Source organism: Strongylocentrotus purpuratus, unplaced genomic scaffold (assembly GCF_000002235.5).
Source record: "Strongylocentrotus purpuratus isolate Spur 01 unplaced genomic scaffold, Spur_5.0 spur5_scaffold_13, whole genome shotgun sequence".
NCBI lineage: Eukaryota > Metazoa > Echinodermata > Echinoidea > Camarodonta > Strongylocentrotidae > Strongylocentrotus > Strongylocentrotus purpuratus.
The window spans coordinates 9922406-9944570 of record NW_022145598.1 but is presented as its reverse complement, the minus strand read 5'-3'; the positions used below and the strand labels follow the sequence as shown (position 1 = coordinate 9944570).

The window sequence follows — 22165 nt, the reverse complement described above, 5'->3', positions numbered from 1 at the left end:
AAAAGTAGGCACTTGTCAGAAGGGAAAAGGACAGTTATTAGAAAAGAAAAGGTGACGTCTCAAAGTAAAAAGGGAAATTATCAGAGATGATAATGAGGCCACTTCTTGCACGCAAAAAGGGGCAATGGGAAATGGGGCATCTGTTGAAGGAAAAGGGAACCTATCAGATTTTAATAGTGATATTTATCAGATGTAAAAGGGGCATTTTGAAAAGGGGAAGGGGCTCAAACAAAAAGGTAAATGGGCACTAATCCGAAGGAAATATGTTACTTATTAAAGGGGCATATTAAAGGGGCACGAGTCAAAGTACAATAGGGCTACAAATATTAAAGGTGAAAAGGGGAATTTATCGCACCTGGAAAAAGGCACTTACCAGAAATGAAAAGGGGCACATATGAGAATCATGAAAAGTGGGCACTTATCAGAATGGGAAGGGGGTTATTGGGGTTGAAAAGGGGCATCTATGAGAAGGAAAAGGGTCGCTTATCAGAATGGGAAGGGGGCAAGTATTAAAAAGACAATGGGGCTCTTGTCAAAGTGAAACGTGTACCTGTCAGATTCGAATAGGGTAATTATCAGAGGTGGTACAGGGTACTTCTCGTACCCGTAATGGGGCACTTACCAGAAATGAAAAAGGGCACTTATGAGAATGGAAAAGGAATGCTTATTGCAAAGGAAAAGGGGCACTAAACATAATTTAATAGCCATTTATCAGAGGTGATAGGGACATTTATGAGAACGTGAAGGAATCTTATTTAAAAAATGGGTTGCACTTGTCAAAAGGGAAAGGACACTATAAGAAGGGTTTCCCCATTAGTCTCTTTTCGGTCGCTCATTGTCAAATAAACCGCTTAGAGGCAATTTGCAATTTGCAGTATACAAATATCTTATTATTAGTATATGAATATCATTATCAGACACGAGGCCTTGTTTAAAGACTACCTCTAGCTATGCTTTTGACACATTTATTGTCTGTACCTGTAGCCTGTTTGGGCGTGTCTCATTAAAGGGTTCGAATATATAGAGTCTGCGGGTAAAGACTATTAACGACACAGAAAATGTGCATGCGTATAATTCTGTTCGTTATTTTTGGACAACTGGGATTCCCCATCGACAACAACACTATTGTGAAATGCAGGTTTGTCGTGCATTATCTATCGGGCAGATGTAGTAATACCTGTACATGTACTAGGCCTACAGTATATATAGTAGCTTTGTGTACCAGAAGCATTTTCACGCCATTTCTGGTAACGGATGGATCCGAAGTCTTTCTATCTGTTAATTGATCAATAATGCCTGAAAATCTACATTAATATTGTGCATTCGTTATTTTTGTTCTCGCATCGATTCCTCATCACTGACTGTATCAGATCATGATCATGGAGACAATGCTATTTTGGGGCATCGTGCTTATTGGGTGTTTTTCATCATGCAGCGGATCAGTTTCAAGCACATCGCGATTTTGTGTGATAGAAAATCGAGTGGGGAGCAGTGGGGTTGGAAGCCAACGCATGCTTGCCTTTAGATCAAATACTACAGCTTCTCCAGTTTCCGTGGAAGTGAGCTACGGAGATGTGGACCCCTCCTCGGCCGGGTGGAGCTCGTGGAAGAATCTTGGAGCTCCGATGGCCAGTCCGCCGCTGTCCAACCCTGTGTGTGAAATGACAGAACAAAATCAAACCCAGGTTTGTCTCTTTTATTACCTTTTCGGATTCCATTCATTGAATTATCATTTTCTATCATAAAGCAGTGGACGAAATAAGGGGGAGGGGAGGAGATCATAGAGCTCCTTCTCCTCCCCCATTATTCTCCTCCTCGTTTTTTTTTTTTGCGTCTCCTGCCCTCCTCCCTTTCCCTTTTTTTCTTTTTAATTGACATTAGATCTCTTTTTTCTTGAGAATTTATTTAGTGCTTATAAAAATCATTCACTTGGTGGATTTATTTTGTCCTATATCTTGTGGCTTAATGGATGAGTTTATTCATGATCACTGGCGTACTGGGTTCTGCCCCTATCAGTTTACCAAGCGACCGCCCCATTAATACAATTCAAATGTGGTTTATTTTCTAATTCAATACCAGTGACTTACAAATGTTGCTGAAATGACATGATTTTCCGGGTTTTTTTCTTCTCACTTTCGTGTAAATTATAGTATTATATGCGTTTGGTTGGAAAATGACAATTTCCAAAATTCATGGTCAGGCAAAACCCCCCACAAAAGTGCTCCTCTTTACAAAGAAAATGTGGCCCCTTTTACTTTAGATAAGCAACCCATTTTTTTAAAATTTCAAATAGGTGCCCATTCCACATTCTTATAAGTGCCCCTTTACATATGGTAATTGCCCTATTCAATCAGGGAGGTGCCCATTTTACTTTAACAAGTGCCCTTTTTTATCTTTGAAGAGTGCCCCTTCTCAGCTCTGATAAGTACCCCCTTTTTATTTTGATAAATGCACTCCCCCCCCCCCCCTTTGTAATAAGAGCCACCTTCCCTTTTCATAAATTTATGCCCTTAATCACACCTCTAATTAATACCTCTATTCAAATCTCATAGGTGCCCCTTTTCCTATGACAAGAGCTACTTTTTCTTTGTAGTAAGTGCCCTTTTCTATTTTCACAAGTATCCCTATTCATCTCAGATGAGTGCCTGCCCCTTTTCAGGTACAAGAAGTGCCCCTTACCACCTCTTATAAGTGCCTCTTTAAATCTGAGACGTTTCCCTTATACTCTAAAGTCTTGATCAGGTAATAAAATGCCCTCTTGCTATTATCATTCTAATGTAGATCTTTGTGCAAGCATCCGATGGGCAGGTCTACTCGGCGATTCAAGACACCCTCAATTTTTTGAACTTCTCCTCGTGGAAGAAGGTCGGTTCCAACTCCATCCCGGTCAGCTTACCCAATCGATCCACGCTCGTAGATTCCGTATCTGCAGTCTGGTATGGCAAGCAACTCATGGTTTTTGCTCGTTCGATCAGTACTTCTTCAAGGCTGTATTGGTGTAAAGGTATGTTCGTTGTAAACAGAGGATGGGTAACCTGATAATAAGGCCTTTAAACCAAATTGTTTTATTGCCCTGGCTTTAGGTGCCAGTCCCTGGGTATTTTGGTCGATTTAAAAAAAAAAAACCTATTTTGGCTGATATTTTTACAGTTTTTGATGCTTGAATACATATTTTGTTATTCATTAAACTTTTTTTTCTTCTGAAAAACGGTATACAAAAAACTTTAATAAAAAGCTGACTGTGAGATTTAAAGATTTAGGGGTCGGTCACAGAGGACAATACAACAATTTTCTAAAAGCTTAATGATGATAATGATGATGATGTCATAATGATGATATTGTATTACGGTTGTTATATTGCCCTTTCTATTTGTAACCAAGGGTAGCTACATCAATATTAATACTAATGTTCCTGCAGACCCTGCGATTGTCATTACGCCAGCATTGCCTGGAACACATTTACACCTGGTTGGAGAGTGAGAAATGTGGATTAATGTCTTGCCAAACAACATTAATACCGGGCTGAGATTCAAACCCTCAATCTTTGGATTTAGAGTCAAGTGAATAAACCACAACACCCGATAGATCCCATCTATCAACACAAAAATAAGGCTAGGTGATTGAGCATTTGCTTGTGCAGCCCCAAAACTCTGGAATAACTTACGATTAGAAGTCAGGAAATCACCATCTGTGAATATCTTTAATTAAATAAAAAATGAAAGCACACATTTTCAATTAACTGTAAATCTAAGCATATTAGGAGCTCTTGTAGCACAATAGAATACATACTTAATGTAACTGTGTCAAGTGAAAAATTTAAGACGCCATTGATGCCCGCGGGATGATCATATTAGTATGGACGGCCATATTTTGTGCCGCGGCTCGCTTTATGTCGTTTCCTTCATTCACCGAAATCCCTTTCGTTTTGCATGCAGGGCTTGTGAGTCCTATTTACATGTAGGTCCCTTCAATTAACCCGATTCCAAATTCGTTTGACATTCGTCAAATTCATTTGACAGTTGATTCCGCTCGATTAATGCTATTGTTCGGATTATTAAGCAGAGAGAGATAAAAGTTGACATTCTCATGACTAACGACCTTGCGTTATTATTCTTGTTTGTTCATCGTCTCGTTAATGCTATTGAACAATATTTAATGACACAAGACGGAACTCTGGTACTATTTTCATGAAGCGTCACATGGCAATAACATGGCAGATAAATAATCATCATTACTGGGTCTAATAATGTACACTAAACTGAAAATGAACCTGGGCCATTTTATATATACATTGTATATATCTCTCTCTCTCTCTTGACATTTCCTTCCTTTTCCCCTCGCTTACTTCCTTCTAATGCCTCTGTCACACCTTTCAGTATTTGGCTTGCGTATTGCTGCGAATTAATGGCAAGCTGTTTTAACGTTTATTCCTATTTCTTGATATCAAGAATTCATTTCTTGATATCAAGAAATAAGAATAAATGTTAAAGGCACTGTTTTGTTTTTTTTAATTATGACCAAATAGCTTAATGACCCTTTGACGGCCTGAAACTTTACAAAGATAAAGAATTAGAAATCAGTTACAACTTTTTCTTGTAGCATGGACCTAGGTTAACCTCCCATAGCTTAACGAAAAAATGTCAGCGTTGCTTTATGTGCATGAGGTATCCCTGAACAGCCAATTGTTTACGGAATTTTGTAACAAAATTGACATACCTTTTTGGTTGGAGCCGAAAAAAAAGGGTACATTTTCCGTAAACAATGGAGGCCCTCATTTAACCCACTAGAACAATCATTTAATGAGATTGTTTATGGTTTGAATAAGCTTATTAGTTACTCCAAGTCATTAAATTAAAAGAAAATATAATTTAATTGTAGTAGCGCATATATTATAAATATATTCAAAATTTGAAAAAGTTGTCTTATTTTCCGTAAACAATTTTGTAACTTCCGAAACAACTTTCAATTCGAAGTAGCAGAACATATATGACCTGCAGAACCTATCTTTCGTAACATTTCTTAAATATTTCATGGCGGCTACCCACCAAAAAAGAAAGAAATTTGCAATACATCATTACAATACTATTTTATAGTTAAAACCAATTTTCCGTTAACAGTTGTAACGTCCGAAACAAAAAATACCAAATAAATGATGATAATCCATATTTGAGGGTATCTGGAGTGAATAAATCATTATGAAATAAGTTATTATAAGTCTTAACACAAGTCAAAACACAAATCTCGTCTTTCAAATCCAAAAAATTTGTGTAAACTCAAGAAGGGTGTTTCGGACGTTACACTATTTGATTGTTAAAACATAGTTTGCAAATATCAACTAATTTTCTATCATATCGTCGCTGTTTTCACGAAGTGACGGTAGTGAAAAAAAATTGCATTCACTTTGCGTTACGATTTTCCTCACTACCGTCACTTCGTGAAAACAAGGACGATATGTGCAAGTTACGATTTCACAATGCACACTCCTGTTAAAAACACTATTTTGATCATTTCATTTAGATCTAAATATAAAAATATGAAGAAACATGATGCAAAAAATCAGATTTTCCGTAAAATATCTAAATTTTCTGCAAAATTGACTTATAAAACATAAATAAAACTTTGTGGTGCAAGGGATTCCTGGCTGCTTTAGTATATCCTTAATTGTAATTTATCAGAAACAATCTCAATAAAAATGACTCATAAAATTATTCAGCCATTTTAACAGCACTTTCTGTTATGCTGTAGCACGTTTCGGATGTTACATAAACTGTTAACAGACATTTTCATACTGTAACGAAACCGGTTCCTGTCGATGTTCTTCCCAGCAGTTTATCTTGTCAGGATGCCTCCTGCTAGCAGGTTTTCCCAGTCCGGTATAAATTTCGCCGTGGATCCGTTTGGCAGAGATATACTGCCCCGTTGACGTTGACACCACTCTGATATATTGCTCTGCACCACCTCTCGACCACCGTCCAGTCGACACTACCAGACCGTTTAATACAGGTCTGTACTTCACCACCGTCTACTACCAACCGTTGTACCGTCGTGTACCACCAGCCGACTAGGCCAGTCCGCTTCTGCACCTTTCAGACGTCTATATCAGTCTGCTTGTGCATGCAACTCCAATTGGCCGCACCAGTTTGCTTCATGCACCTTCCAGACGTCGATACCAGTCTGCTTGTGCATGCAACTCCAATTGGCCGCACCAGTTTGCTTCATGCACCTCCAAACAACCAGACCGTCTGTCTTTGTACAGTCAGCTTTAATACTCGACCATGCCACTGGCTCTGCTACACAGTAGTCCCTACCAGCCGTCTTCTCACTGGACCACCGAAAGAGCAACCCCCGGTTTTGTCTTCTACTAGAACGCAAAAGACCCAACAAACACAACCTAGATTCTGACCATGGTCGTCACCTAAGATCAGAAATCAATCTAAGGTTTCCTCATGGAAAGACATGCAAACGATCATATCAATCATTTCGTTTGCACGCAACTTTTATTGGGCAAAATATCCAAACGTAGTCTGATTACTTTACAGTGTAAATGTGCCCAGTGGGCGACGGCAATTATGTAGACTATGACAGGAAGCTCTGTGACACGTGAGAAACTTGATCTATATACACATTTCTTAAGTATTTGTTATTCTCGTTGGTTTCCAATAATTACATAAACATTGGTATAACTTCACTTTCCAATATCAGATCGAAATAAACCATATATCAAATGAAAGCACTAATTTTAATCTATAAAACTAAACAGGAGAAAACCAGTAATTATTCATGGTAGAAAAGTAATTAGACTAAAACCGTCGAAAACATGCACGATCAAACATTACTTGAAATTGACACGTGACTAAAGCATCGTATATTTAACTTGAGTTCCGCCATCTACGCCGAAACATAGCTATCTACGGAATAAAACCAATTTCGTGACACAACTCCCTTCTTTTTCTTAGCTCGGTCCCCGAGCGTTATCTAACAACAATTTACAAACTGGCATATAACACATTTACAGAAAATAACGTCCATGGCATTCGGATATCCTTCCCACCGGAACCAGCGGTTTTAAGTTCATGCAGTACTGACTGAATTGTTAATTCATTTCATTTCATTTTATTTCATTCGTCATATAAAAAACATACATGATTAAAACATTGATATAGGTTTTCCCGCCCAACTTCGTAAACTTAGCATCCGAATTAACGTTACGTTAATTCAAGTTCGTGCGAAATTGAATGACTATGTAGATCAACATTCAAATACCTAATTGCCTCGTTCAATTTGATTTAGGAGCATGCGATTTCATACTCTTGTCACGGAGACGTGCAAAACGAGCGTTCAATTTAGAAAAGCGTGCAAAGAGCATTCAAATTCGCGCCGGACAGTTGGTGGTATGTGTTCGTGCATTCAATTTCGGGAATAGGCATACATATGTGGCATTTGTGCATTGCTTTTCATTTTATGCTTATGTTTTACTTAATATACTTCTGTTTGAATAATTGTATGCAAAGTTTATTTGTAGGAATATCATGCGTATTCATTGGTAGATATCTGTCATTACACAGGTAGCTGTCCCCAGAGGAGGTGCACAATTTGTGACTTCTCTTCTAAGCACAAGCTATAAAACACAGATCCTGGATAGCGGGAGAGTTAAGCTTTAAACATGGACATGATGGAAATAAAATACAATGATGAATAAAGACAAAGATGTCACATGCAAAGAAAGAAAGATAACCTACTCAATCAATATTGGTCAAAACAAACCATTAAAATAACATCCGTAATATAACAAATATAAAGACAAGTATAAAGAAATGCTTCGACAAAAATAAAGATCGAAAGAAAGAAAAAACATTAAATGCAATATAAATGTATCCGACAAATAAGAAGATTGTATAATGTCAAACCATGTTAGAAAAGATCATAGATCAAATAAATGAACATGAAAAAGTAATTTTACGTACAACCATCGAGCCTCAAACAATGATTATGAGGTCTAGTTTTAATTTGAATGACCCGATTGCGAAAGAGTTTGCCCATAGACGAAAATGAAACCGCAATTCGCCAAAGAATTCTCCTCCCACTCAACATTGGCGAAATTGAATGACGCTTATGCGTTTCTAAATTGACTGAACTAAGCTTTAATTTGAATGTGCATGTTTAGAAAATTCAGTGACTCGAAACGAAATTGAATGCACAAAGTTTAAAAATGAAACAGGGGAGCAACGAGTGGAAAAAATTCGCTCAAAAATGAATGCACGTTAATGAAATTGATCGCTACTTTGACGAAATTGGCCGGGAAAACCTATATTTACAGATAAGTAAAGTACATACAAATAACATAACGAAAGACAAACATAAAATACAAATATATATACGAATGAGGAAACAGCAAGAAAGAACATTTAAGTCTTGTGTGGGGCTGGTCCCTAGCGAAAATTTTAACCTATAACACTTAACACCTAACACCTAACACATAACAACTAACACCTAACATCTAACACCTGGTTGCATAATATCAAAACTAATAAAATACTATTCACAAAAACTTAATTGTTTGTATCTTCTTTTAAATGTATTCAGAGTTGGGCTTGATTTAACGTTAGGAGGTAACTCATTCCATAAAATTGGTCCTTTAAAGAAAATTGAATTTTTAGAGACAGAAGTTTTGATAAGTGTTAAATGAAAATGAGATGATTGTCTAGTTATATATGAATGTACTTCAGAATTTAAAAGAAATTTGTTTGATAGACTAGGAGGAATAATACCTTTATGACATAAAAACATAAATATAACAATATTATAGTCATTCAATTCAAATACATTAAAACATTTAAAACGGACAAAAATAGGTTTTGTATGGGCAAGATAATGGGATCCTGAGATAATACGTATTGCCTTCTTTTGTAATTTATATAATCTATTCATACAATAATCATTTGAATTTGCCCAAACAATATTGCAATAATTCAATTGTGATAAAAACATTGCATTGTATATCATTAATAAAATCTTATAAGGGAATTGTTTTAATTTGTATAAAATACCAACTACCTTCGAGAGTTTATTACAAATTGCTTCAATATGAACGTGCCATGACATTTTATAATCAATTTGAATTCCTAGAAAATGTCAATGAACTACAACGCTGTACAACATTTCCATTAATCTTTACTTCAATATTATCAGTTCAAATGTTTTTGTTTGTAAAAATTATATAATTAGTTTTCTTTACATTTAAGATTAATTTATTAATATTCAACCATTGAGAAATGTTTTGAAGCTCATCATTAAATCGTATCACTAATCTATCTACATCGTTATCAGACAAAAATAAACTTGAATCATCGGCATACAATATACATTGTAATATTTGTGAAGCCTAAGTAATATCATTCATGTATACAAGAAATAATAAGGGTCCCAATATCGAGCCTTGAGGCACTCCACATCCAATGGTTTTAAAATCAGATTCAATGTTATTAAAAAGAACATATTGTTTTCGGTTTGTTAAATAGCTTTCAAACCATTTTAACAAAACACCTCGTATTCCATAATTGAACAATTTATCTAAGAGAATTTTATGATCCAACGTATCAAATGCCTTACTAAGATCGAGAAATATTCCTAACATAATTTGTTTATTATCTAAGGCATTTGAAACTTTAAAAAACAAAATCAATTAGTGCAGAGGATGTGGAGTGACCAGCTCTAAAACCATATTGACTATCCGATAATAAATTACAATGGTTCAAAAAATATATATCTATTATAAAAACATTTTTCTAAGATTTTTGAAAATACTGGCAAGACTGATATTGGTCGATAATTACTCATTGTTTCGAATGATCCATTTTTATATACAGGAATAACTTTTGCTATTTTTAACTTTTCCGGAAAAATACCTTGATTCATAGATTCATTAAAAATACGACACAGCGGATAGCATATAATGTGAACAACCCTTTTAACGATGACAATATCAATTTCATCATAACCATTGCTTGATTTGCTTTTCAAGTCACAAACAATATCTATAATTTCTTTAGTTGTAATAGGCTTAAAAAAGGCAGTTACATTATTGCTTTCTAGATATTGCATATGATTATTATTTCCAATTAAAGTATTTTGAACATTATTTCTCAAAGAAGCACCTATATTAACGAAATGATTATTAAACTCTTGAGCAATGCATAAATCATCTGTAATACGTTCATTATTAACTTGAATGTGTTCAATATTTGTATGACGAGTCTTAAATGAATTTCCTATAGCTTTATTTATTAACTTCCACGTTTCTTTCATGTCACATTGCGAGAACTATCAGTGTCAGTTTGAGTTTCAGCATTATTACTAGCAATTTCAGTCCTCTCACTAGCCCATGCAGTCTCCGACGCCATTTTCCTAGATGAATATCGCAAGTCAAGTGGTGAAGGGGACCTTTCGTCGTAATCCAACTCTTCTTCTAGTTCGGGCGTAGATTGTCGGCTAAGTCGAGGGGAAGCTTCCGATCCATCATGATGTGGAGACTCCGGGTTCTTTGGACATGACGATTTCGGTAGGTCTCTTTGGGGTGATTTGGATTTTCGTCGCGATGAGCGGTAACGACGTGGTGACCTCCCTCGAGGTCGGTCCAATCTTGGATCAGCAGGTGGTGGCGACCGCGAGTCCATTATTACAAGACGCCACGATGCATCAGCTTTTTCAGAGGTCCCTGTAATTGGCGTGGAAGTGGGTTTGCATCTTGGCGAATAAACAGGCGTTGAGCTGTGTTTTCCCACGGGAACCACAGCTACATCGTGGGCTCCCTGATGCTGCTCCATCTCAGTCTTTCTACCCGTGCGGTAATCGCATTGGTCGCAACGATACGTCAGGATATGCACTTCCCGCTTGTGTCTCTGCAAAGATCCTTTCTTCTCATAACTGTTGGTACAAGAGTCACGTTGAAAGAAGTGGGTAGTCGTACGTCGGGCATCAACGTCCTTGTTTCCCTGCTTGTCGGGTGGCATGTTTCTGCTTGCACTGGTTTCAATGGGCATCGTCTGGCTGCACATTACTGTGCCCACTTCTTCCAGCGCTGACAAAACCAGTGCCTAAAACGGCTTGCCGTAAATACGCAGCAATACGTAAGCCAAATACGCAAAGGTGTGACTAAGGCATTACCACGGAGTATGTATAATGTGCATGTTTATACCTATATCAAAGCGAAAATACTGATTTCTCTAAAATGATTCTCCGATCTCCCTCCCCTTCTTCCTCATCTTGTTCCTAGTAGTAGTTTGCATAATTTCAAATGATTACTTTCTGTTTTCTAGGACAATCAGGTATATTAAAATGAATCAAGAAATTTTAGAATTGGAAACGTGAAACAAATAGTAAGCATCTAATAACTTCAGATGCTCCTTTTACTATGATTCAAATTCGAGCTATTTCAAATAAAAACTTATTAAGTACTTTGCATTATCTAAAAATCTTGGCTAAAAATGCTGTCAAATGTAACAATGTAACAATGTAACAATGTTCCCGCGCAGTTATAATACGTATTTGCTATGAGGTCATTGTTCTGAACGCCATTGCCACCTTTATCGTTCTTGTATTTTCTTAAAATTGTGCAAGCGTATTCTGGGTGGCCAAACGCAGGTCATCTCGAAGCCGGATTTGAAAATCTGTGAAGGCGGGCATTATTGACCCCATTTTATACTCTGCTTGATTATATTAGTATGGAAGGCCATTTAGGCCACGGCACGCGTCAAGACATGTTCTTCTTTCACCAAATCCGATTTGTTATGCAGTGCTTGTGAGCCCTATCTAGGTCCCTTCCGTTATCCAGATTCCTCACAAACTTCGTAGACATAATCTCTAGCATCCCATCAAGGTCACAGAAATCTTCGTTTTCCAAAATCACTCATGCGTGACCGTCCAGGCGCCATTTTATATTTGCAGGCCATTATTGAAGCCTTTCTTTCGGCCCACCTATCTTCACTGTCCTAGCTAATACAGACTTCTAACAAAATCCTCTGGATAGTCCAAAAGAGGCTCGTTCGTCTGTCACGTAAAAACACCGGCGTCAATGCATGCCAATCGTTCTAAAAGCGATTGCAGTTCTAGTTTCTGTTATTTGTGAAATAAATGTATTTGAATTTGAATTTGAATAGGCACTTCAACCAGCTGTACTTGGGGTCTTGTCGCTGGAACTGCGCTCATTGGAACAGATGCTACACTGATCAAGAATCCTTTCACGGCGAAGTATGAAGGATTCGTGATATCTCCTAAAGGGAAGATGTACCGGACATGGCAGCATGCCAGTGGCAACAGCTTTAAAGCCTGGAAAGCAATGGCTTGTAAGATTTTGTTTATTGTGAATAATTTCCCGGGGGGGGGCAGTCAAATACATTGCTATACACACGCGGGCCCCTATAAACGTTGAAAAGGGTGGTTTCTGGTCGTTAAGGCGGGTGGTGCATTTATGGCGTCAAATAGTCAAAACATCAGGGAGAAGGATGTTTGTTGACTGACTTAATATACAATTAATAAACAGCAGTGAGGGCATATTAAAGTAGGTATTACCCACACAAGGTACCCTTTGAACAGTCTAACATGCCCGAGGCGGTAGCCGAGGGTATTTAATTTGACTGCTTCGAAGGTACCGACTGTGGGTAATTTTAGTAATGTCCGAACACAACGATGTGTATCATTTGTTTTATAAGATAGTGTCTTATTTGTTTCATGACATGATTTTACAAATGACCTGTCATTAATATTTACTAATGACCGGTCATCAGTAAAATTACATGTAAGGCAAAATAAATGCCTGGTCACGTGTACGCTCTTGACAAATCATTTGATTAGGATCCGCTTCATCATCTTATAATAACAACTAATGTTTGCAAAGTGGATTTAAACCCTTAGAGATACTGTTATGCATAGCAGGTGAATTAAATGTACACAAGTTAGAAGCACATTGCTTGAAATAAATTAGTAAATCGGTCTATCTAAAGCCATACTGTGCTATAAGCATTAATGCAAAATCCCCTCTGATGCCATCTCAAGTCAGCTGTAGTAGTATGGTTCCGTTACTCGCTGATTTCCTGGCTGCGCTGTTGGTTCTTTCGTCGAGTCTCTGTCTGCGAACTGCAAGTTAGTTATAAGGTAATTATTTTAGCACGCTGTTGGAAAGTTGACTATGAGGTGGCGTTTTGAAATAAACAGTACGCTAGGGCTGTAAGTTTATCAGTTCAGTATCGCTTTAAACAAGAACGTAAACCCTTTTTTCTTTTCAGCTTCACCTACCTTCTCAGTTGTCTCCAGACCTGTCGCTCAAGTAATGGGCTACAGCATTTATAACGGCAAGATCATGATAGGGGAATCGGAGTGGATAACTACGTGCACAGGTGGGCACATCCTCAAAATTATCCACAAAATCATCTTCATAGTAAACTACTCTAAAAGAAAGCATGATATTTTTTGTACACAACACGTAAGTACTCTTTGGCGATATTCATATCATGGATGATTACGCGCAATTTGTCTTGTCACTTTTTGAAAATGAAGCAGCACCACGTGTTACGTACTGCGCTGTTCTCTGACTTTTTAACGATCAATCCGACCAGCTCATAAAACACAAATACTATACATTTACCTCAAAGTTAACAATTCACTTTCACTTTCTGTTGACTATATAGGATTAGTATTAGAAGCAGATATTTTTTACTTCATTATAGTACCATTTGCAGCAAACATGTTTTAAGATGATGGTTGCAGGCAACGTAGCCAGGCTAGGGGAGTGATAGGGTAGTTATTCCTTATAAAACAAACCGGGAAAAGAAAAGAAAAGAAAAGAAAGGGAAAAAAAAGAGTAAAATAATGTTGTTGAATGAGAAAAGTAAGCAAATTCTCCTCTTACATCTTATTATTACTTTTCTCTCTATTTTATATTTTTCGGTAAAGTTGCTCAGTGAGGCGCTCGTAGATTGTTCCTCTGTGGCAAAACTTTAATTATAAATGATCAGGTCAATTCAGGTCAATATTAATGATGGATCTATATTTTCAAAAAGTGTCGTTCCAATCTTCGCTACTCTAAGGATGTTTTTCTGCTTCAATGTGCCTTGTTGCAAAGCTGGGGGTGGCATGTTTACTGGGACTGCATCTACAGAATGGAACAACATCCCATCTTTCTTCAAAACAGTTAATTCTACAGACCAATTTAAGAAAATATTGAAAACATAATTCTTGAAAATACTGAATGCTAGTAAATATTATTGTTATTATCATTAAATATATTTTCTGTGTGTGATTGCGATAATCAGGTGCGCCCAGGCTGCCTGTGATACAGTGGACAATCCTTGGAGTTACTGCACGTGGGGAGACTGGCATCAGACTGGGGGAAGATTCCATTTGACCAAGGAGGGGTGCAAAACAACTTGGTCATGAGCAGGAATGTACACTTCGGAGTTGAGATCTTTGCGGTCCAAGAAACGAGTGGGCAGTAAGTATATCCAGGGACCTAACATTTCTCATTTAAAGACCGGGATACGACCCATGAGACCAATTTATTTAGCCAAATGTAATTAGCCCTTCAGACATGGATAGACTAGACTTTACGTCAGGCGGCTCATGCCACGAGACGAATGATCTGAAGTTAGCCCAATACACATCTGTTATAATGTGAAGTTCCCCATGAGAAATCATAATTGCCTATCTTCATTTTGAAGATTATGGCAAACTTGGCAGCCCGGGAGAGATACGTCTTGGAACGTCTGGAGAAAGATTCCACAAAACCTGACGGGGGCAGCGTTCATCAATAACCCTTACCTCCGTCTCAACGAAGCTGGATGGTGGATGGCATATGGTCTCAATTACAAAAATCAGGTAATTATTTTGGTTCTAGGACACCTACCCCCTGGACATCCACCCCCGGATAACCAACCATAGTTAACTACCCCCTATGACAACTACCCCCTAGGACAACTACCCCCCCCCCCCCCGGACAACTACACTTCGGACAACTACCCACTGTCTGGGGGTAGTTGTCCAGGGGGTAGTTGTCGGGGGGTAGTTTTCTTAGGGGGTATTTTACTTGGGGTGGTTATCCCGGGGTGGATGTCAGGGGGTAGGTGTCCGGATACGGATTATTTTATCATGCAAGATTGTATAGTGATCATTGGAAATTGACTAACATTGGTTACAAATCATTAGAGTCTGTTCTTGTTACAAGAGATAATGTGATCATGTGAGATATAGGACCACTTGTACGATACTTGCTCTTGTGATAATTGCTCTGCGTCAATTTCTTATGCTAAGCAAATTCATAATTTTAATCCTGGACCCAATACCTAACCCTAATTAGAACCCTAAAGTCCAATTGCAATCCAGTGGCGGATCCAGGGGGGGGGGGGGCCCGGGCCGAAAAAAATCATGCAAAATCACGCGATTTTTACCTTTTTGGGGGGTGCAAATTTTAAAATTTTCGAGGACCCCCCCCCCCCCCCCCCCAAAAAAAAAAAAAATGTGCTCACTACCCCCCCCCCCCCTCCCCCCCCCCCCCCCCCTGAGCGACTTTTCGGCTGTCTCAGTAGTTGCGATTTTTTTTTGGACTCCAGAAAAAAAAAAGTGTCCGCTTATCCCCCCCCCCCCCCCCCCCCCCCCCCCCCCCCCCCCCCCCCCCCCACTGAGCGACTTTTCGGCCGGCGCGATTTCCAAATTTTCGGGAGCAGAAAAAAAAAAGTTGGGCCCCCTTCCCTAAGAAATCCTGGATCCGCGCCTGTTGCAACTTATCCCTTACCCTAAACCTTTGACGAAATAAAAAGGCTGGAGGGATTGTTGCAGGAGCACTTGTCAGGTCACGAATCACACAATCTATAAGATGAGAGCTGTTCGAAATCGCTGTTGGTCTACCCAACAGAGGGCCATGTGATAATCTACAGTGTATCTCTGAGATGCATCTTGGCTCGTTGTATGACAACATTCTTAAAAATCTTAGAGTGAATGAAAAATGAAATCTTAATTGGAGGTAAATGAAGCTGATACCTTCAAACCTTTTTGAGAGTTTCTTTCCTCGATCTTTGAATTCATTCTGACCATGCATTCCTTGCAGGTTGTTCCGGTTGAGGCTTCACATTCCATGGACATCAGTCCAAAGAAGGTAGCCTGGTCCAAGAACCTGGTCGTGTCCTGGACCATCTCTAGCGACCAGGCTTCAAAAATGGACTGGATCGGTGTCTACCCCAAGGGAGCAAACGACGATCAGTACCTAGACTACAGGTAGGTATGAAAGCTCTAACCAGACGATTAGTTTGTTGGCACATAACCTTGTTCTTTGCTGAACATAGCAGTGTCTGCACTGTGAGACTATGCTAGCAGGATACTGCCTATATAGGCTCTGTGATTTAGCTTCTCCGGCCGAGGCCAGAGACTGACAGAGCAAGGCTCTGCTCAAGGCAAATTGTGTGTGTGATGTCCTAGAGGGCAACTTATAAAACATCCATCTTGATTTTTTTTTCTCATTCCTGGAGTTTTTTCCATTTTTTACAAATTTGTCCTAATGAACTGGTTTCACTGTTTTGGGGGTTTTCCCTTTTTTTATTGAGTCTTCCTCTTTTCTGGAGCTGTCTTTATATACATGTTCGCTTTTCTTCCGTTTTCCACTTTTCTTGTGTGGTCTTTTTATACAGGTTTTACTATTTGCGAGTTTTCAACTTTTCTTGAGTGGTCTTTATAAAACAAGTTTCTATATTCTGCAGGTATGTCCAGGGTGGCCTGAATCCTGGAAAGAACCCAGTATGCATAGGAAAGGTGTCTATGTCCTCCTTCGTTCCCAACGGGACTTATCAGGTTCGCTACCTGGTGAACAGTCAGTTCATCAGCCTTATGGAAATGGGTACGTTAAATGCTCGTTCAGATACGAGGCTATTCCCCATATTTTTTGTTTATGACATTGCAAGATTTTCTTTTTCTTGGACACACATGTTTAAAGAATTCCCCTATATTAACATGATGTAAAAATACATAATGACGATCATGCACCAATTTCATGTGGATTCAACAGTGTTTTACATACCCACATTTGTTAAATATATGTACAAGACGGATAGAAAAAAGTGGGGGATGACGTTACCATCTCACTAACTTTTATAAAGCATTCGTACATTTGTCTTTTTAAACAAGCCACAAGAACATAACACATTACATGTCCATTTCCACATTCTACCCAAACTATACTTGTCTTGATTAGATGTGACCTTCTACAACGAATCCCGCGAGTCAGATATGTTGCAGCTTTTCCGAGGTATATACACCGGTCTGGAGGCTAGTACGGATAACATTGATGCATGTATAAATGAGGGTCTACAGACCATACAGATGTTTGAGGAGTGTTTCCATGAGTTCAAGATGGGAGAGGTAATTACTAACGACTGTTCACTCAGTTTTGGGGTATGTATGTATTCCTAAAAAAATGACACGAAGTTTATCAACTTTCGGTAAGGCGTTTTGATTCTACGGTTATGTCTGTGAAGCGATGTTGTTTTAAAGATTTCCATCTTTTTGCAACGAGACCCTTTCACACCGAGCCATACGTAGAGTTGCGTAGTATTGTGAATCGACTACGCCGAGCGTACGCTGCACAGTGGGCCAGGGAGGAACCAAAGTGCGCCAAAACTCATGTTTGGGATTTTTTTTTTTTTTATAAATCTGGAGGAAATGTTTGGATTTCCAGGGATTTTCGCCTAAATTTTATTACCAACGTTTTCTCGGATGTCTAAGCTTTAAGTTGATACCAGATTTGGCTGCCCGATTCTGCCCGTTATTATGTTAGAGCCGTTTTCCTTGCAACTTTGCCCCGAAAAATGTGTTTATTTTGGTCCGCGGTGTCAGAACAAGTGTCATGCGCCCCCTCGCGCCGTGATTTATGACCACGAATCCTTCATGATTCAGCCGCGGACCCCAAAAACCCACATTTTTCGGGGCAATGTGGCAAGGGAAATCGGCTCTAACATAACAACAGGCACGATCGGGCAGCCAAATTTGGTATCAACTTGAAGCTTAGACATCAGAAAAAATGGTGGTATTAAAATCTAAGCGGTACATTGCGGAGATCTAAACATTTCTTCTGGATTTATAAAAAACATGGATAATTAGTCCATTTTCAGTGAATTACCCTATAATATATCATGAAGATTGTGTTTCTATTAATTTTAACCCATTCATCCAACGAAATGAACTATCAGGAATATGTGAGAGCAATTTCATATCAATAACTTAAAAACTTCATGTTGAATTGAAAGATTTATAAAATAAGTCGCTTTTGCACTAAAACTGTGACTATGTAGGATTTTGCTGTTTTAAGTGGTAAATTTATACCCTTATTGTGCATACCGGAATTAAATATTGCACTGGGGTATTCCTCTATGTATTACCTTTCAACTGGGCAAGAAAAAAATTGAAAAAATAAATCACCCAAACTTAGTTTTGGCGCACTTAGGTTCCTCCCTGGCCCACTGTGCGCTGGCCTACGCTGGCATACGTAACTATACGCTGAGGGACGCAAAAGGGTACGCGAGATGGACGCAACAAATTAAACATGTTTAATTTTTTCGCGTACTTTTGGCGTAGACGCTAGAGGCAGAAAGTACCCATTTTTACGCAATGTTCGCCATGCCTACATAATAGTACGCTACCCTGCGCCAGTCCGACGAATCATTAAAAGCGTATAAAGGCGTCCAAGATCGTAAATGCGCACCTACGTACCCTTAACGCCAGACCTACGTACATGTACGCCAGCCTACGCATAACCTACGCAGGAAATACGCCAAAGCAACATTTTGCATTAATACGTAGCCACGGCGTACTCGGTACGCAACACTTCGCAACTCTACGCAGATCCAGTGTGAGAGGGGCTTTAAGCAGCAAGAAATGTTTGCATGACGGCTGAATTCCCATACATCCAGCTGTGTGGTTGAAGAGAGTCGTCATTGTTTTATTTTTTTTGTTTATATTATTATCATTGTTTTTTATGTTGTTAGTATGTTTATACAAATTATGTATATTTTTTTTTTCTTATGTTCATTCCTCTTTTTTCCTAGGTATTCCAAGGTCTACAACTCCTCGGCACAGCCCTTGAAGATGTTGCCCAGACCCTGACAAAATGTGATCTATTTTCGATCGCTAAGAAACTCCTAGGCTATATCACAGATCTCCTGGAGTGTATGGAGGGTAATTGTCTTAGTTTCGTCTTCGACTTTATCATGGAGCTCCGGATCCTGTTTTTGAATAGGTATGAGATCTACGGGGATATCAGGGGTGCCGCGAATAGCTTTCAGCAAAAGGCTTATCAGCAAGGAGGGCTGTGTATCGGAAGATTTGTCAAGGCTTGCTTTCTGGTACAGGACTCCCTGATGGCCAATGGTAGTTTGGAGTATGTTAAACTGAAGGGGGTTGTGAAGATGACTGGGAACAGTATGAGTATGAATGCTTTGAAGCTTAATGCCACCGGTAGTACTAAGAATATGAAGCTGGTCGAATCCGGTAGTAAGATGGGGGTGAAGCTGATTGAAACTGGTAAAAAGAAGGGGTAAATTGATTGAAAGTGGCAGAAAGGAAGGAGTCATTGTCAGGCCTCTCATAAGATGAAAATGAGTTTATGTTTTTTTTTTCGGGAGGGGGGGGGGTGAGGGAGTATTACAAGGTTCGGCCTTTGGTCCATTGCTTTTTATATCAGTATCATTAGTTATATGACACATGTTTGTGTAATAGTGTACTTTATGGAAGTGATCATAGAAGTAAATGTAAAACCATGTGTTGTGATAGTTTGCTATGAAATGCTGTGTGCCGTAAGTGTCCTACTGCAACGTTGTCTTTCGTGTTTCTGTATAAAGCAATATGTATGTCAGACTCCTAGAATGTATTGCAAGCAAGGATGTACGTTTTTAGAGGAATGAGGTGCAGAATAAAGCCATTTGCTTGTGTCCTCACATGTATTACAGTCTAGAGTATCAATTGGATGTGGGGCGGGGTAGTTGATTTCCCTCACTTATTTTGATATTTTTGTAACTTTGCGTCCAATAGAGCAACAACAAAATTGTTATCATATCATGTGGTAGAAAAGAGGGAGTAAATTGATAGACACTGTCACACTGGTATAAAGAACTTGGTGAATCTGATTGAAACTCGTAGTAAGGAGAGGCTGAATGTGATTGAAACTGGTAGAAAGCAGGGGTAAATTAATTCTTATAACGCAACGAAAACCTTTCATGTAGTAAGACTTATTTACTCGGTATTTAAATAACATGTGCCTTTTTTGTTAGCCGCACACCAATTATTCCTCTATCCCTCTCTATCTGTCTCTCTGTTTCCTGAAGCAAGTCATTTTTTGTTATTTTTTGCCACTGAATTTCTGTTGTTTTTTGCCTGTTTATATTATCATATTTTGTTGTGGCTGTACTCATAAGTTATAGAGCTGCATGCACTTCAAGCGCAAACTTACGCTGCAGCTCTTTTGCATTTGCTATGTCAATCTTTCCCACCATTTTTTGGGCATAAATTGTGTTATTCATTGTGATTTAAAGAAGAAAAAAGTACTATTAAAATGTTCATATTGTAACTGATTATTATTGTATGAAAAATGCAGAAATCAATAAATCAAATCAAGGAAAGGGGTGAATCTGATTGAAAGAGGTAGAGAGGAGGGTGAATCTAATTAAAAGTGATAGTAATTAAGGAGGGGTTGAATCTGACTGACACTGGTAGAAAGGAGGGGTGAAGTTGGTTGATACTGATTCTTAATCATGTGGTTGCCCCCCACGTCCTCCCCTCCTTCCTTGTCCAAATAGAATTATAAGTGCCACTGATCACAATACATCTTCTGTATAGTTCGTGTAAGGTAAACCTATGTTAAAGTACTATTTTCTTACATTTTAAATACTGTGCCTGAGGTATGTCTCTATCTTAAAAGGTCTTTCGCTTTATCAGTGTTTCTGTTTTGCAAAGCTTTCAATTTTATTTTAATATTGCACTTTTATTAAAAAAATATATACTCAATCGCATTATATGAGTACATACCTGGTAACCCGGGTATGTAGTAGAGAATGTTTGTTTTGTTATATCATGTATTGTTCTGGATATAACAATACTCTCTCTGATGATGTTATTCCTTGATGAATTAGAATAAAGATTAATAATTACGCTTATAAAGTCATGCTTGGTGTGTGTTTTTTTCTTTTCGTTCACAAGAATTCCTCATTTTGGGTAGCAATTTTTATTCTTTCGTACTTCTTGTTCTCTTTCCCCTTTCATTCTTTCAGTATTTTTGTTTTGCTTTCAATTTTTTTTTTTTTTACATAATTAACTTTTATAAAATAAATTCAATTGCACTAAATGATTAAATACCTGTTATGTAGTAAAGAATGTCAATGTATGCCTTTTATATTTTGTATTTCTCTGGCTATTTTGGAAATCATGACTTGTGTTCGTAGAGATAACAGAACTAGAATAAAGAGAATAAATATTTGCGCTTTTAAAGTAATGCTTTGTCGGTGTGCTTTTTTCGTTCACAAGAGTTCCTCATTTTTGGTAGCAAAATTTCTTTCATTCTTATTTGTTTTTCTTTCCTGCTCCTCCTCCTACAGCTCCCGCTCCTTCTTCCCCTTAAATTATATTTGTATCGATAAGATAGAACTCACTGTAATCATGGTTATTATGCTATTCCTAGATGACACAATCATCATCTTCTTCTTCTTCCTATTTTTTTCCTTTTCTTCTTCTTCTTTCATGAAAATAACTTGTTTTCAAAAGTCTTATGTTCTGACCATACCCTGGCACCTATTTATAGGCGCCGGAAGCGAGGGAGGGGGGGGGGGGGTGGGGGCGGACGCCCCCAATCGAAAAAGTAGTAAAGAAGTAAAAATGGTTAGTGTTTTATAACCAAAAAGAAAAATAAGAAATAATTAAATGAATTGAATCACATACAAATTATATTTCATTCAAAGAAAAGGAGAGTAGGCAGGAATATCGTGGAAATATTGTGAGAGGGTGGGAAATCGTGTTTTTTTTTTATTATAGGGGCGAGAAGACATGAGCCCCTGAACGCTGGCGTACTGATGGGGGGGGGGGGTATTTCTACCAGTGGTTTACAAATGTTGCTGAAATGACATGATTTTCCGGGATTAAAAAC

The 22165-nt window shown here is 38.3% G+C and overlaps 2 protein-coding genes across 2 annotated transcripts; both read left to right on the top strand.

Moving 5' to 3' along the window:
• The first annotated feature begins 1131 nt into the window (after positions 1-1131).
• LOC100890010 lies at positions 1132-14398 on the top strand. The gene is made up of 5 exons (XM_030983498.1): positions 1132-1685; positions 2782-3004; positions 12156-12341; positions 13281-13391; positions 14307-14398. Exons 1-5 carry the CDS (start codon positions 1374-1376, stop codon positions 14396-14398), a joined length of 924 nt encoding a protein of 307 aa, XP_030839358.1. The 5' UTR covers positions 1132-1373.
• LOC115922985 lies at positions 13361-20808 on the top strand. Its single transcript, XM_030982878.1, has 7 exons — positions 13361-13391; positions 14307-14485; positions 14712-14868; positions 16094-16260; positions 16740-16876; positions 17231-17397; positions 19080-20808. The coding sequence occupies exons 2-7, from the start codon at positions 14427-14429 to the stop codon at positions 19569-19571; spliced, it is 1179 nt and encodes a 392-aa protein (XP_030838738.1). The 5' UTR covers positions 13361-13391; positions 14307-14426; the 3' UTR covers positions 19572-20808.
• Positions 20809-22165: the final 1357 nt, after the last annotated feature.

What these genes read in the sequence shown, in the direction of transcription:
- LOC115922985 (XM_030982878.1), top strand. Translation starts at nt 14,427, where the DNA reads ATGAGCAGGAATGTACACTTCGGAGTTGAGATCTTTGCGGTCCAAGAA. An exon ending in GTCTCAATTACAAAAATCAG is followed by an intron (nt 14,869 to 16,093) that starts GTAATTATTTTG and finishes CATTCCTTGCAG; the next exon opens with GTTGTTCCGGTTGAGGCTTC. An exon ending in ATGAGTTCAAGATGGGAGAG is followed by an intron (nt 17,398 to 19,079) that starts GTAATTACTAAC and finishes CTTTTTTCCTAG; the next exon opens with GTATTCCAAGGTCTACAACT.
- LOC100890010 (XM_030983498.1), top strand. Translation starts at nt 1,374, where the DNA reads ATGATCATGGAGACAATGCTATTTTGGGGCATCGTGCTTATTGGGTGT. An exon ending in AGCCTGGAAAGCAATGGCTT is followed by an intron (nt 12,342 to 13,280) that starts GTAAGATTTTGT and finishes TTTTCTTTTCAG; the next exon opens with CTTCACCTACCTTCTCAGTT. An exon ending in GTGGATAACTACGTGCACAG is followed by an intron (nt 13,392 to 14,306) that starts GTGGGCACATCC and finishes TGCGATAATCAG; the next exon opens with GTGCGCCCAGGCTGCCTGTG.